Consider the following 15,345-nt stretch of genomic DNA (forward strand, 5'->3'; position numbering starts at 1 on the left):
AGTTGTGAATGGGACACCGTATTTTCTCTGTAAAGACTATTCACACTATGAATGGGTATGTATTAAGACTCTAGTCAGTATATTGACAAATACAAGTGAAATTGAAATTTGGAAAGCCAACAAAGAATGTAGTGTGATTCAGTGGGAATGTTGTGACAGGGGTTCTCAAACATTTTGTAGTCACAGACCCTTTAACTGTAAAATATATTATACAGACCTGCTTATTTTATAACCAAAATCTAGCAATTCAAATATTTGAGCCATAGTGTTATTTTATTTTTTTTCATGATGGAACACATTATTCATAGGCTGACTTGTTATTGATTCATTGAACTCCAACTCCAGAGTCCCTGGTTCAATAGTGAGCTCGGTTTATTCTCTCTGTGGAGTTTCTCTGCATTATCTTCCCATATCTGTGTGGGTTTCCTCCGGGTTCTCCAGTTTTCTACCATCTTAAAAAGCATGCCAATAGGTGGATTGTTTTAAACAGTCCCTAGTGTGAGTGCACCGTGTCCTGGGATGGACTGCTGTCCCATTCAGGGTGTCTTCCTGCTTTGTCCTCAGTGTTCCCAAGATGGGCTCTGGATCCACAGCAACCCTGACCAGGATAATGTTTAATGAAAGCGAGCGGTTCACATTACCCCAAGTGATCAGTTAAACAGACTAATAACTCTAAGACGACAGTGAGGAAATATAATACCTGAATGATTTCCACCACTGTAACAAAAAATAAAAACAAACACTGGTTCCCCAAACCCCATTTTGTGAACTATTACTCTTAGACGAGAGGGCATGCAAGCGTTTCTGAAGTCACATCTCCGCCTATCTCATGAATATTCATAAAGAAACATCTTGCGTGCCTTTTACGCAATGACGCACCACAACAACAATAGCCGCCGATTACCGCCCCCTTCATGAATATTCACGTGGAAGTCAGCTTGCGTGCGTTTACGTGATGACGCAAACCGGCCACAGTGGATCCCGATTGCTGCAGCCGCTTGTCAGTGTGATGAAGATTGGCACTCAGGTAAGCTGTCACTCAAAACTCTGCTTTTCCCTCTTACCTATCAATCAAAACAATGCGCGGAACACGCTAAAATGCCTCGGCCTGAGCACTTTAACGGACTTGGGCGAGGTTGTGTGTGGGTTTGTGGGAGTTAAAAATAAATAAATAAATAAATAAATTTAGTGCGCCGCCCGAAAACCATGTTGAGGAAAGAAAATCATAAAATATGAGCTTTTTGATGAGAGGAGGATTTTATTACAAGACCGATGACTGAGACTGAGCCAGGGCCCAGCTTTAGCACACACTTCCTCCCTCTGTATAGGGGAATGGAAGTGCGTTTTTATTTAAAGTAGTTATTATTATTATTATTATTATTATTATTATTATTCCACTGATTGGTGGATTTAATTTATCTTGCATTCATTTTAAAACAATAAGAGTCGGGGGTTTCTAGTCATGTTTATATATTTAAAAAATATATATATATATATAAATAAACACTTCATATTTGTATATTAATATTTTGTTGCACCTTATGTTATTACCGTTATTTCTATATTTTACATGTATATTTGTACGCACTGCATGAGCGTATTCATGTATAATTAGCTGTCTTAGCATTGTTAGCAAATTGTACTAGATAGAGCAAAGCTAGCTTGCTAGCTGGGGAACTACTTTTCTTTAACGGCTTGGTTTGTTTTTGTTATAATTTGTACTTTTAAGGGAAAAATAAACCGTCTGGGTAGATACATTATTATATTTTGTGCTGTGTGTGTGTGTGTGTGTGAAGCTGTAAAAGTCAATATTTGAGTTTTGTGTGTAGTATTAGTGAGCTAGCGGAGCTGTGGGCCCGGCTTGTTTATAGTGCGGTGTAATGGCTGCGTTTTGATTTATTACTTCATGTGCATTTTGCTACACGGAACAAATTTAAAAGCGTTTGTGTTAAAAAGTTGAACTTTAATGCTCTTGAATTTTACGCCAAAAAAAAGCCAAATTAAAGTTTAGACCTGATTTGTTTTTGCGGTAAAAAGCTAGCGCTGCTAATTTCCCCGTTCTCCTTCCGTCAGCGCCTCGTTCGGTGTGTTTTGGTGTTTTAAACGATAAACTTTTAAAGTAATGCGTGCAGATTTGCTCGAAACGGTTTTAAACTGTATGCAGACCATACAAGCAATCCCCAGTGTATTTACCGTTAAAAACATGACTGCAGGTGATAACTGTAAAACTACTTCTCATGAGAGAGAACGCGTACATGAAAGACACTACACAAAGTTGTGGAAGAATGAAGAGCATGGCTGTGTTTGTGTGGTTGCAAACTTGATGTAAAACTTTATACTGCCTTCTGTTATAAAGATTTTAGCATTTTACCTTCTCGAGTAGTTAAACGGGTGTTTCTTTCTTGGCAATGATCATGGATCATGAAATCGGCCAAAATCTATTCAAGTTCACAATTCCTGATGCTGGATTACTCCTGATTAGACATTTCAGTGTTTTCCCTGCTCTAATACATTACTGTGACTCAGAAAGGTCTGTTCTGACTCAAAGTTTCTGTTCTGACTCAGAAAGTTTCTGTACTGACTCCAGAAGGGTCTATACTGACTCCAAGTTTCTGTACTGACTCCAGAAGGGTCTATACTGACTCCAAGTTTCTGTACTGACTCCAGAAGGGTGTGAACTGACTCCAGAAGGGTGTGTACTGACTCCAGAAGGGTGTGTACTGACTCCAGAAGTCTCTGTACTGACTCCAGAAGTTTCTGTACTGACTCCAGAAGTTTCTGTACTGACTCCAGAAGGGTGTGTACTGACTCAGAAAGTTTCTGTACTGACTCCAGAAGGGTGTGTACTGACTCAGAAAGTTTCTGTGCTGACTCTGAAAGGGTCTGTGCTGACTCTGAAAGGGTCTGTACTGACTCAAGAAGTGTCTGTAATCAAAACTTTTGCAGCCAGGGACTTTTTTTTTTTATATGTACAATGAATTCTACTGAGGTCAGAGGTTAAGACCTTATACTTCTGATTGGAAGGTCGAGAGTTGAAATCCCAGCACTGCAAACCTACCACTGCTGGGCCCTTGAGCAAGGCCCTCAACACTCAACTGCTTAGATAAATGAGATAAATGTAAGGTGTCCTGGTTAAGGGCAATGTTGGGGAGTAGTTAACTAAAAGTAGGGATGCTACTAACTTAATTCCAGTTACACGTGGCCTTATTTGTTGACGTTCACGTGACTTAAGGAGTCAAATAATAAATCTTACACCTTTTATATGTAATCTTTGCAAACTAAAGATTATAATACAACATCCAAGAGTTCAAGCTCAAATTTAAGGACTCCTATAGAGGTGAACCTGTTTATGTTAAATTGATAAGTAGCCTAATGTGCACAGTTATAAATTCATAATAGTTCTGAATTATTTTACAATTGTGTTTAATTAATTATTTATGCAAAATTATACACAGTTATTCATAATATGATTCACAATCATGACATACTGAAATGTTGCCCATTTAAGTAGCTTCAATGTAGTTAGCTACTTTTTGTTAGTAACGTGTAGTGTCGCTAACGACTTTTTTAAAAGGCTAGCTTGACTGTAGCTTAACTACTTCAAACTATGTGTAGCTTGAAAAGCTACAGTTTCAAAGTAGCTTCCTCAACACTGAGTAAGTGCATCTGCCAAATGCTATAAATGTAAATGTAGTGTTGGCCAGGTTGCCCAGCTCCAGGGTTACTGTCTCTATGGAGTTTTGCATGTTCTTCCCATGTTAGTATGGTTTTCCTTCAGGGTCCCTGGTGTCCTCCCACTGTCCAAAAACAAGCCAGTAGGTGGATTGTCAACTGTAAATTGCCCCTGTGTGTGTGTGTGTGTGTGTGTGTGTGTGTGTGTGTGTGTGTGTGTGTGTGTGTGTGTGTGTGGGACTGGCATCCCATCAAGGGTGTCCTTCCACCTCATGCCTGGTAATCCTGGATCGGGCCTTGGATCCGGCACGACCCAGATCAGGATGGAGTGGTTGCTTAAGTGTGTTTAAGAATGAATTGTTATTTAAATGTGTATACACTACACCAATACACTATATGGCCAAAAGTTTGTGGACACCTGACCATCACGCCAATACATGCATTCTTTTGTACATCCCATTCCAGATGTATGCCCCATTTTGCTATTATAATAATCTCCACTAGGAAGGCTCATTTAGCTCCAAGAGCATTAGTAAGTCAAGCACTGATGTCAGGTGAGAAGGTGTTCAGTGGGGTTGAGGTCAGGGCTCTGTGCAGGACACTCGAGGTCTTCTACTCCAAACTTTGCACACCATGTCTTCATGGAGCTCGCTTTGTGCACGAGGGCATCGTCATGCTGGAACAGGTTTGGGCCTCTTAGTTCCAGTGAAGAGAAATTGTAATGCCACAGCATACGAAGACATTCTTTACAGGTGTGTGTGTCAGACTTTGAGGCAACAGTTTGGGGAAGAATCACATATGGGTGTGATTGTCAGGTGTCCATGAACCTTTGGCGATATAATTGTTAAATGCGAAAATGGTCATTAAATGTATAATTACTTTGTAATACAGATGTGCATTTGTTTTCCAACACTTTTCAGACTGCCCATATAATGCATCAGTGTTGGCAGTGGCTTCAGTGAACATGATGGCAGGCCAGCCTGTGTCAGTGCACAAGTACGAGGAGGGAGTTCAAGAGGTGCGTCTGACATGCCTACACTCACAAGCAACAATTACATGAAGACAGGGTCCTTGCTTTACTTTGTACCTTTTTGTTTGACCTCAGTACCGTAAAGCACACTGCTTTCATACTGCTCCGTTTTAACACGGGTCACAAAAACTAGGTCTTGTTTAACGTGTTAAAAGTTATATTGAAGTTATATATTTATAAAGTTAAAATGTTTACGCACGTAGGTAATAAAACCTGAAACCTTGTACACCGAGTTGTTTAGACTGAACCTCAGAGCTGTTGAAAGTTCGATTCAGATTTTTCAGCCGGTGTTGATTAATTTTCTGTAACAGCAGCTTTAACAGTAGTGCCGGCTAATCACGGGTATATGTTAATGCGCTCATTCTAATAAGTTGTCATTTCTCTAGTAACTTTATAGTAACGTACACAGGGACAGGTTTAAAACGTGCATAATTATCGTGGTGGTATGGATTTCTCTGAGATGGTGTTGATGTAGCATTTGTGGAAGGAGTGTCCAGTGCCAGAGTTTTGTAACTCCAGTCAGAGGTAAAGCTGACACAGGGTAGTTTTCAGAATGAAGGGCTTTCTATTATTTAAAAGCAAGAAAAATCCAGGTTGATGAGGGAGAGACAGTTTCTCACTGCTATAACATAATTGATATTGATATAAGGTCTGTACTGACTCAAGAAGGGTCTGTACTGACTCAGAAAGGGTCTGTACTGACTCAAGAAGTGTCTGTACTGACTCAGAAAGGGTCTGTACTGACTCAAGAAGTGTCTGTAATCAAAACTTTTTGTAGCCAGGGACTTCTTTGTCTGTTCAATGAATTCTACTGAGGGCAGTGGTTAAGACTTTATACTTCTGATTGGAAGGACAGGGACTAAATTGTTTCATGGACGTTACACAATGTTAAGTGTAAATAAAATGCATAATGTGACTTTCTTAATAAATAAAAAATTGGAATTATTGGCAAATAATAAAACACTTCGGGACACGTTGTTATCGGTTTTGAGGCGGTAGAGCGGGGCCACATCACACCACCCTGTCGTTGATTATTTTTCCTGTAGCAGCACAGCCCCAAGTGATTTTATTACTCACAGAGAACACACTCTGGACCGTTTTTATGTCCAGCGTTTACAGTGACCTGTCGGTTTACACGCAGGAGGTCCAGCAGACAGACGGTGATCCAGAGAAGAGTTTTTCAGACACAGGAATGGGGAGAATCTGCAACAATGCTCTTGCTGAATCCACTCGCATGGAAACAGATAAAGCTTCCATATACAGGTAAATTTCCACATAACCACTTACTGATTTCATAATGTGCTTAATAAATGTCCCTTGTATCCACACACTGCCAGTCAAATGACCTCTTCTGCCAGTAGACAAATTAAGAAATCTAATAAACAACATGGTGTTACATCTATTCCTAATACAACCAGCAAACAAAAACAAAGAACAACCCCTCCCACTCCAATCATTATTGACTGAAGAAGAGGACAAAAGAAAAATAGTAAATCTAAATGGGGAAGGGGGGAGCAATTCCAGTCAGGGGGTAGACACTGCAGAGAGATAAAGTACGAGAGAAATGGTAGCCATCGGAAAAGGTTCTTATCTTTTAACCCAGTGGTTCTCAACCAGGGGGGCGCGCCCTCCTGGGGGGGTGCGGAGAAATCAGAAGGTGGGGCGCAAATTGTTTTCAAGAAAAAAACAGACATTTGGGGACTCGGTGTGTTTTATTGCTTTTCAAATAGAATGTGTATAAATGAAAAACCCCGCGTTCCCTCTCCCTCTGTATTTTCTTTTTGCCGGGGAGAGGCGGAGTTTAGTCTGCCTTTTATCTAGCTGTCAGTGCAGACCAGTGTTGCCAACCTAGCGACTTTTCAGACCCCTTTAGTGACTTTTTGGACAAACCTTAGCAACTTTCCAAATATATTTTATAAAAAATATTTAAAAAATCATAATATTAAAATAAAAAAGATTTTATGATCGAGTAGAGCTGCGTAATTTCAGCCTGCACCCTTCCTTATGCTAGCAGATCAGTTCAGCCTCTATTTGCATTGACATTCATCTGAATCCATTCTTTCATATTTGTTCACCTCCAATGCCTCGTGTTTTGTTTCCTGTCGGCCTGCAGGCATCCGCTCTTTCCTCTCCTAGCCCTTCTGTTTGAGAAGTGTGAGCAGTCTACTCAGAGCTCAGAGTGCATCACGTCAGAGAGCTTTGATATCGATATCCAGAATTTTGTACTCAGCCAAGAGAAAGAGACCAAGGCTTTCTTCAGCGAAGACTCTGAGCTAGATAGCCTGGTGAGAATGAGAATCCCTGTGGTACCAAATGCGTTCAAATGTTTTCATTCTTGATGTGTGACATATTATAAAAAATAAATAATGATTATAAATATTTGGTGCCTTTACAGAACCAAACTGCTTTATAAAGCACAATCTGAAAAGACCTGTTTTTAGGTCTCTGCAATATGATTCACCTGCTTTATCAGAAACTACAAAGATGTGATGTTATCATATTATCAGGGTTAGTTGTCTCTATACGCTTGTATTAGATTAGTGAAATAACTCATCAGTACTTCTACAACAATATAAAAAAAAATATTCCAAATATTCCTTTCCATTTGTTTCCTTCCTTGTAAAATATGTTTTTGGATAGCACTTTACATTACATTAAGGTTCCTTTAACTGACATTATTTTCTGCATTAGTTAACATTAACAAACTACAGCATTATTAAATCATAAACAGAGTTAGTTAACAGGCGTTAATTGAAGTTTTCTTAACAACTTTTTAACAAATGTTAATAAAAATCTACCTGCATTGACTATTCAATCCATGACTAAATATAATGCACCTCACTGAGCAAAATTCAATTTCAGCGTGATCCTAAAACGTTGATAACTGAACTCCGGTCTAAATCAGGGCCAAAATTGCTTGATTTTGCTCTGGCTTTTTAAAAAAAAAAAAAAAAAAAAAAAAATAGTGCGATGCAACTTGCAGAGTTTAATTTGCGCTTTTTTTGTGGAAAACTTCTTGAATTGGCGAAATCGCAATTGCACGAAATTGTCTTTCGCAGCAATGTTTGTTGGTCAACGAGACCTTTTAGCGGTACTCATGTTCGACGCACGTGAATCGAAGAGGTTTTTTGGCTGAATGCGCGTCGTGATGACGTCACATGACGCATCTAGGCCCAAATCTGCAGTAATTCAGAAAAATTGCAAGCTCCTCTGAGTATTGCGGAGTTCGCTTGATTTCGTGTCGATTTCCGTGATCACAAAAGTGCAAAAGAGAGTCTGGAGAGACTTACAACTGTTAGACTTTAGATCAGCCTCAGTTCTATATTTTGGCAAGTAACAACCGTAAATTTTAATTAAGTTGGGTGTTTAATTATACTCATTGGTGGAATGAACTGAGTTGGATTACTGGTTTTATTATTAAAAAAAACAAAAACTCTTAGTTACGTTGTTAATCCTACTCCTGGGGTATAAATGTTGAAATTCATAGTTTCGTCACGTTAACTAATGTGTTAAATATTGTAAAACAGCCCTTAGATTTAATTAATTATAATGAGAATTATAATTTACATTTTGTGGCACTGTGTGTGTTTGTGTGTGTGTGTTCCAACATTTCATGTATTGTAAAAGCATCCAGTAAAGTGTATCACACCCACCACCTCTGAGCCCTACCTGTTCTTAAATTCCCGAAAGAACTTAATTGCAGCTGATAGATTTGCACCCAATCTTACTCGTAGAAAAGATCCAAGGACCTTGGCAGCAGTATAGGTGTGTAAATGTGAGAAACAGTAAGTATGATGCTTAACAGTAAGTATGATGCCAGTAAGGATGCTGCAGTAACACCTTGTGCCTGTGTGATCAGATGGTGAAGGCCATTCAGGTTCTCCGGATTCACCTGTTGGAGTTGGAGAAGGTCAACGACCTGTGTAAAGACTTCTGTAGCCGCTACATCTCCTGCCTCATGAGCAAGATGAACAGCGAGACACTGCTGAGTGGAGAAACAGACGATCCCTACTCTCACCTGCACACCCAGGTAAGCTCAGAGTAGACGCCTTTGTATTTCTATCAGTTAACCCAGTACCAAAGGATCTGTTGTTGAGGGGTTTTTGCACTTGTTTGGAAATGATACTAACAGGAACCAATGGTACTCCATGTACTTGCAGTTTTTGTGGGGGCAGAATTAATGCTTCTAACAGAAACACTGCAGAAATGCTTTCGTTTATTTTTGATCATGCTGACTTCAGAAAGATCTTTAATGTGTCAGTAACATCCTAAAGCTTTCCAACCTGTAGTGTTGCAACTCATTTTTTGTTACTTTTAGCACAAACAATATGTTATCATATTTAACACCGACAACGAATTCATGAAATTGATCAAAGCGTGCAAAAAGTGAAGCGGTTTAAATATTTTCAACAATTACTGCGTTTACATGGACAGCAGTAATCAAATTATTGACCTTATTCTGAATAAGACACTATCCTGATTAAGGTGTTTACATGAGTTGCGTTTAGAATACTCCTTTCATGTTCAGGTTTTACATGTTATAGAACATAGAGCGATTAACGGCACACGTCATTACGTCCCCGCGCCACGCCGTCCGACGTCCCTCCAGAATTTCACGTATCGACATACAGTTCGTCTTCGTTATGGGACCGTATACAGTTTTGGGTGTTTCATTTTGAATCTTACGAAAGCTTCAAGTGCGGTTAATTATTTGTCATGCTGTACGTGCAAATAGACGACTGTTTGAAGCCGTGGGCTGCGTCCCAAACCGCGTACTTACCCACACGTATTTCACCTACTATATACTGTAGCAGGTAAGTACGCGGTTTTGGACGCAGCCGTGCTCTCTTGTTTGCCGTAAAACGGTTGAGCGCTGCCGTGTGTGTACGTGTCCTGTCGCACAATGTGGTGAAAACTCGCACACGAAGTTAATAGTGTGATTAAGGTGTGTACACGTCTGTAACGCACGTCGATAATGCGACTAAAACAGGAATACTCCACACGTCTTAATTCCATTTGTGTTTACTTTGAGTATGACTTTAGTCAGATTAAGGTGATCAGTAATCTGTTTACATGCTAGTTTCTTAATGAGTATCGTCTTAATCGGGTTAGTATCGGATTATTGTTGTCCATGTAAACGCACTGATTGTTAATCCTTGGACTTCTTTCAATGTGACACGATGAATGTAACTGTCATTACTGTGCATTTTACTGCTAACTAGTTTTTATGTTTTTCTTTGTTTTTGATTGATTGTTTAATTTTATTTATTTATTTTTTTTTAATAACAGGGTATCCATGGCACTGTGGTTCCTGCTTCACCTATGCAACAAGGCAACATATCAGCAGTCAGTCAGTCACAAATGCTTTCAGGTACCATTTCTTAGAGGCTTCTCTAACCCTTACACACACACACACACACACACACACACACACACACACTGTTTACACACATCAAGCATACACTTACACACAAGAATTACACACAAGAATTACACACAAGGAAACGTTGATATTTAGGATTTAGGATTTCACAGAGTTGTGTGTTTTTTTTTGTTTGTTATTGTTTGCAGACAAAAATGCTTGATTTTGCTCTGGCTTTAAATTTTTTCTTTAAATTGGTGAAATTGCAATTGCACGAAATTGTCTTTCACAGTGATGTTTGTTGGTCAATGAGACCTTTTAGCTGTACTCATGTTCAACGCACGTGAATCGTGTAACAAAAGTCCAGCTATCTAACTCTCTCACACGTATACACACACAAGGCTTAACATGGACACACACGCATACAGATATCCTCACAGATTGTGTGTTGCATCGGCTATGGAGTTAACGTAAAATGTCGTTTTTGTCTTCAAACACAGACTACAGTGGATAGAGTTTTTGTGAAAAACCTGCCGAAAGATATTTCCTCTTAGGTGTGTGTGTGTGTGTTGTTTTTTTTTTTGTTCTCTGTTGTTCATGTTTGATTTGGGTTGTGGGTTCTCAAGGTGGTGCAATGTATCAGCCAGTCACAGTAGTCACACCCCAAGGCCATGTCATGGCTCAGACCATCTCACCGAGCAAGATCCACATTCAGAACTCCCAGGTGTGGACCTCACGTATACAGCATACACAAAGTGCTTCAAAGCAGGCACACAGCATGAATCTCAGACACTCCCAGATCGACACACTGACCTGCTGTGCTTTTTCTCGAAGCATTTACAGCTGCAGATGAATCAGGATTTCGGTTTCTTCACCAGCGAAGATAGTTCGTCTAAAAATAAGCGCGGCGTTCTCCCCAAACAGGCCACCAACGTCATGCGCTCATGGCTCTTCCAGCACATCGCGGTGAGTGTGTCAGTAAGACGCTGATGTTAATCCTGTTCATGTTTTTCAAGCTCGTGGTTTACAGCTGTTATTTTCTCCCACAGCACCCTTATCCTACTGAAGATGAGAAGAAACAGATTGCTCATCAAACCAATCTCACTTTGCTACAGGTCAACAACTGGTATGTTACACCATCCTACTGGACACACACTATTGATTTTATTTCTCTGTGAGCAGAAGATCAGATACAGACACATAAAAACAATCTGTCTATATCTCCAAAACAAGTACATTCCCACAGATTTATCCAGTACATGATGTCTGTTTGCTTTCTCCTTTCATGCTTTTTGTTTTGTTGACTTGATTTGAAAATCATCTCTGCCCCTTCGCTAAAGGTTCATTAATGCACGGAGGCGGATCCTGCAGCCAATGCTAGACGCCAGCGCCACAGAGATGCCCAAAACCAAGAAAAAGACCCCACAGGCCCGCCCTCTACAGCGCTTCTGGCCCGATTCAATCGCTTCCTCTGTGTCCCAGCAACAATTCACCATGGAAGAAGGTACAGGCTGTGAATAAAATCCGATTTCAGCAACCGTGACGGAACCACACTCACATTTTTACCCATGTGACATGTGCCAGGAATCAGTAATACCGTTATACCCCATATGTTTCTTTTGGGAGCAGTCGATATTTTTTAAATGCATTTTTAATTCAGGGTCCTTCCTTCTGTTGAAATCCTACAAGCTGGGTTTCATGTATTGTTCTCAGAGGTGGTGATCTCAAAGCAGACATGACGGATGAAACACGTCAGCAGAGAGAAGTGTAGCTGTGTGATGCTGCAGAAGTGCTGCCTAATGAGAACAGATACAGGGGAAAAAAACAGTTTAAAAAATAGAAATAGACTATAATAATGATAATGCAATTAAACTATAAGATAGTTATATCATTAGATAAGATATAGACAGTTAAATCGTTATAAATTAGATCAAATGATAAAAGTTTAACAAGCCAATATAGCAATAATAATATTTAAAAAAAAAATTATAAAATGATGGCATGTCTCGTGATTATATAATAAAGTATATATTGTCTACCCATCATGTTAAGGTTATATATAGTGTGGCTACAGTTTGACGGTTATGGAGTGGTTAAGTAAGACACGCTCTGTATATATAGATCTTTTGAAAACTGTCTCCTGGTTTAGTACAAGCTCAGGGTATTTTCACTTTTCATACTTGCAGTGTGAACATCTCTTGTGAGAGATGTTTCTGAACCTTGGGTGGTCCATTAAACCTAATCTATTGATCCAAGCACAACCGAAAATTGTTCCCTATCATCAGGATTTCGCAAGTTCGAATCAGACGCCACAGGCAGCTGCAGCATGGAGTCAGGGGAGCGAAATTGGCCATGCTTTCTGAGTGGGAGGAATGGCATACTCTCTCCACCCTGTCAGTCACAGTGACACTAGTCAATCGTGGGTGTCTGAGAGATAATGTATGTGGAAGAGGGCGGATAGCATGTCCTCCGAGTGTATTACACTCTCCTGCGATGCAGCACGAGCAGCAGTTTACACCATTGCGGTTGGCTGGCTTCACCTGTCTCAGAGGAAGCACATAATCGCCTTGACTCTCCCTGGCTGGTGGGTGGGAAATGGTCAAGGCCAATTTGGGGAGAAAATGGGGAAACATCGCCGCAAATCTGTGTCAAGAACAAAACGGTATAACACTCAGGGATGTAAATTGGCAATCGTCAGACCTTATACAGTTTCATGTCAGCTGCTAGAGTATAAAATGAGGAAAAAACTCATTAGTTTTCTTTAGCAAGTATCTTGTAGAAATGAGTAAGCTTTATGTATCCTGTTCTAGCTATACACTCTGTTGTAATGTACTGTCTGTCTTCTCTGTGTTTGTAGTTAATATAGTTACGGTTGGGATGAGCATGGATGGCTACCAAACTCTCTCCTCAGACGGAGCTACACTCGCCATGCAGCAAGTCATGATGGGTAATCACAGCGAGGATGAAACAGACGACAGCGAGGATGAGGGCGACACACACTTGTCCTCAGCTAGCATGACTGATCTGGGCCTCAATGCCAGTAACTGACTGTCTCACACTAATATACACACACACACACACACAAAAGACTTGACATGACGCTAACTTTGGCAACTTTGGATACTCGTGCACTACAAGAGGATCTCCCCTTAATGTACACACACGGTTGTTGTAGAGCATTATATTACATACAGGTGTGCTAATTTATGAGATGTTTTTATTGCGTAGATGTCTAGGTAAGTGCACTTTTTTTTTTTTTTTTTTTTTTTTTGGATAAACTCCAAAACAGCAGACAAAAATAAGAAACCGAAAAATGTTTGAATGTCCCCCAAGTTTTTGAAACTCTTGTTATTTAGAATTTGTTACACACTTTGCATTTCTATGATAACACATCTGGATGCCAAAATGTTGCGAGTTTGTGCTTATGATGGTGTGATTGTGTTTTGTTTTGTTTTTCCCACTGCATGCTGGTGTTTCTCTGCTGTCCTCATTCTCTCTCACAACCATGTCACGAGAGTAAAAATGAGAGATGCTTATTTTTATATATTAAGAACAAAATGTTTATTTCTTTTTTTTTTCTTGTTTTGTTTTACATTTTATAAGGAATATTTATGTACAAAAAAAAAACAAACGAAAAAAAAAAACCCCATGCTAGTTAGCCGCCCAGTTTTCAGGGCTTTGTAACATTTTATAAGAAAACAAACAAAAAAAATAATTTACAGAATTTAAAAGTTTTGCATACGTACGTTAGCTACAAAACTATGCCTTACATTGTTCTTTTGTAAAAAATTAACCGAAGCACATACGTTGTTGAGTAACTGATGAGTGGCTCTATCTGTTTCAGCTGGGTTAGCTGTAAACATGGGAATTTACGTTCTACTCAGTAAAAGTAGTTAGTATCAAGCCTCAAGATATATTTAGATGTGTGGTTTTCAATTTCACTGCACTTTAAAAAAAAAAAAAAAAAAATAGAAAAAGAAAAAAGTTCCCTGTATAAACTAATTGGCTAATTAATAAATCTTCAACATGATGAGTGATCAAGAAATATACAGGACCCACAGTCCACTGCACCGACGCAGAGAGCCGCTGATCTAGATCTCATGGGTTTACAGATGAAATTAATGAAACTGTCTCAAAATGTTACTTCTAAGCATTAAAATCATTGGTGTGTTCAACAGATCTGTGCTGCTTGCTTTTTAATCGTTAAACCCCTTTTGTGTGACAGCATACACCATTTAAGAAAAAAATCAGCGTGGAAAGAGGGAATGTACGATCGTGAACCGTTTTCAGTTCAATTAAGTTATTATTTATACACTGCTTTTATTAATGGACATTGTCACAAAGCAGCTTTTAAGAAATCCGGATATAAAATTAGCATTTTAATTTAAGTTCATCTCTAATGAGCAAGCCTGGGGCCGCAGTGGCAAAGAGAAACTCCCTGAGGCACCTTGGGAGGAATTTAGAGTGAATACATTGTATTAATGGCTAAAATATAAATGAATTATTTGAGAATAAATACAGTTGAGGTCTTGCAGAATCTGCAAAATGTAAATCATTTAAAAATAATAAGAGTGATCATAAAAAGTGCATTGAATAAGCTATTTCACATAACAGATATTTACATAAAGTCCACCGGACACAATAATAAGTGGATTTACACAAATGAACCAGTTCAAAAGTTTACACACGCTTGATTATTAATACTGTGTCGTTACCTGGATGATCAACGACTGTGTTTATGTTTTGTGATCGTTTTAAATGAGTTCCCTTGTTTGTCCTGAGCAGTTAAACTGCCCACTGTTCTTCAGAAAAATCCTCCAGGTCCTGCACATTCTTTACTTCATATTTGACCCCTTTCCAACAGCGGCTGTATGATGTTGAGATCCATCTTTTCACACTGAGGACAACCGAGGGACTCGTACAGGACTATTACAAAAGGTGCAAACATTCACTGATGCTCAAGAAGGCGACACGATACATTAAGAGCCAGGGGGGTGTAAACTTTTGAACAGGATGGTCTGTGTAAATTGTTATTTTGTACTAAATAAAAAACAAAATGCATTTTTATGATCTCGCTTATTTAAGAAAAAAAAATATTAACAAAGATTTTGCAGATCACTAATATTGTCACCCTTGGTAAAAATGAGCAGAGAAGGCTGTGAAAAATTGTCTTTATTGTTTAACCTTTTGATCTTTCGTTAAAAAAATTCACAAAAATACTCTACTCTCATGAATATCAAACAACTGCAAACACAACACCGGTTTATCAAAAAAAAAAAAA

The 15,345-nt window shown here is 39.1% G+C and overlaps 1 protein-coding gene across 4 annotated transcripts; it reads left to right on the plus strand.

The window, feature by feature from the left end:
- Positions 1 to 965: 965 nt before the first annotated feature.
- pknox1.1 (pbx/knotted 1 homeobox 1.1) lies at positions 966 to 14,702 on the plus strand. 4 transcript variants are annotated; one of them, XM_053627476.1, is made up of 11 exons: positions 966 to 1,027; positions 4,593 to 4,690; positions 5,844 to 5,965; positions 6,816 to 6,987; positions 8,562 to 8,732; positions 9,992 to 10,073; positions 10,691 to 10,788; positions 10,899 to 11,030; positions 11,114 to 11,190; positions 11,405 to 11,568; positions 12,922 to 14,702. In XM_053627476.1, exons 2-11 carry the CDS (start codon positions 4,637 to 4,639, stop codon positions 13,110 to 13,112), a joined length of 1,263 nt encoding a protein of 420 aa, XP_053483451.1. In that variant the 5' UTR covers positions 966 to 1,027; positions 4,593 to 4,636; the 3' UTR covers positions 13,113 to 14,702. The 4 variants fall into 4 exon arrangements, with proteins under 4 accessions (XP_053483451.1, XP_053483450.1, XP_053483452.1 ...); XM_053627475.1 differs by lacking the exon at positions 966 to 1,027 and adding an exon at positions 1,104 to 4,424; XM_053627477.1 differs by lacking the exon at positions 966 to 1,027 and adding an exon at positions 1,104 to 4,012.
- The last annotated feature ends 643 nt before the right edge of the window (positions 14,703 to 15,345 follow it).

This window comes from Ictalurus furcatus, chromosome 6 (assembly GCF_023375685.1).
Source record: "Ictalurus furcatus strain D&B chromosome 6, Billie_1.0, whole genome shotgun sequence".
Lineage (NCBI taxonomy): Eukaryota > Metazoa > Chordata > Actinopteri > Siluriformes > Ictaluridae > Ictalurus > Ictalurus furcatus.

Coding starts and splice junctions, on each gene's coding strand:
- pknox1.1 (XM_053627475.1), top strand. CDS start 4,394: ATGCCACAGCATACGAAGACATTCTTTACAG. Junction 5,966..6,815: donor GATAAAGCTTCCATATACAG/GTAAATTTCCAC, acceptor GTCGGCCTGCAG/GCATCCGCTCTTTCCTCTCC. Junction 10,074..10,690: donor TCAGTCACAAATGCTTTCAG/GTACCATTTCTT, acceptor TGGGTTCTCAAG/GTGGTGCAATGTATCAGCCA.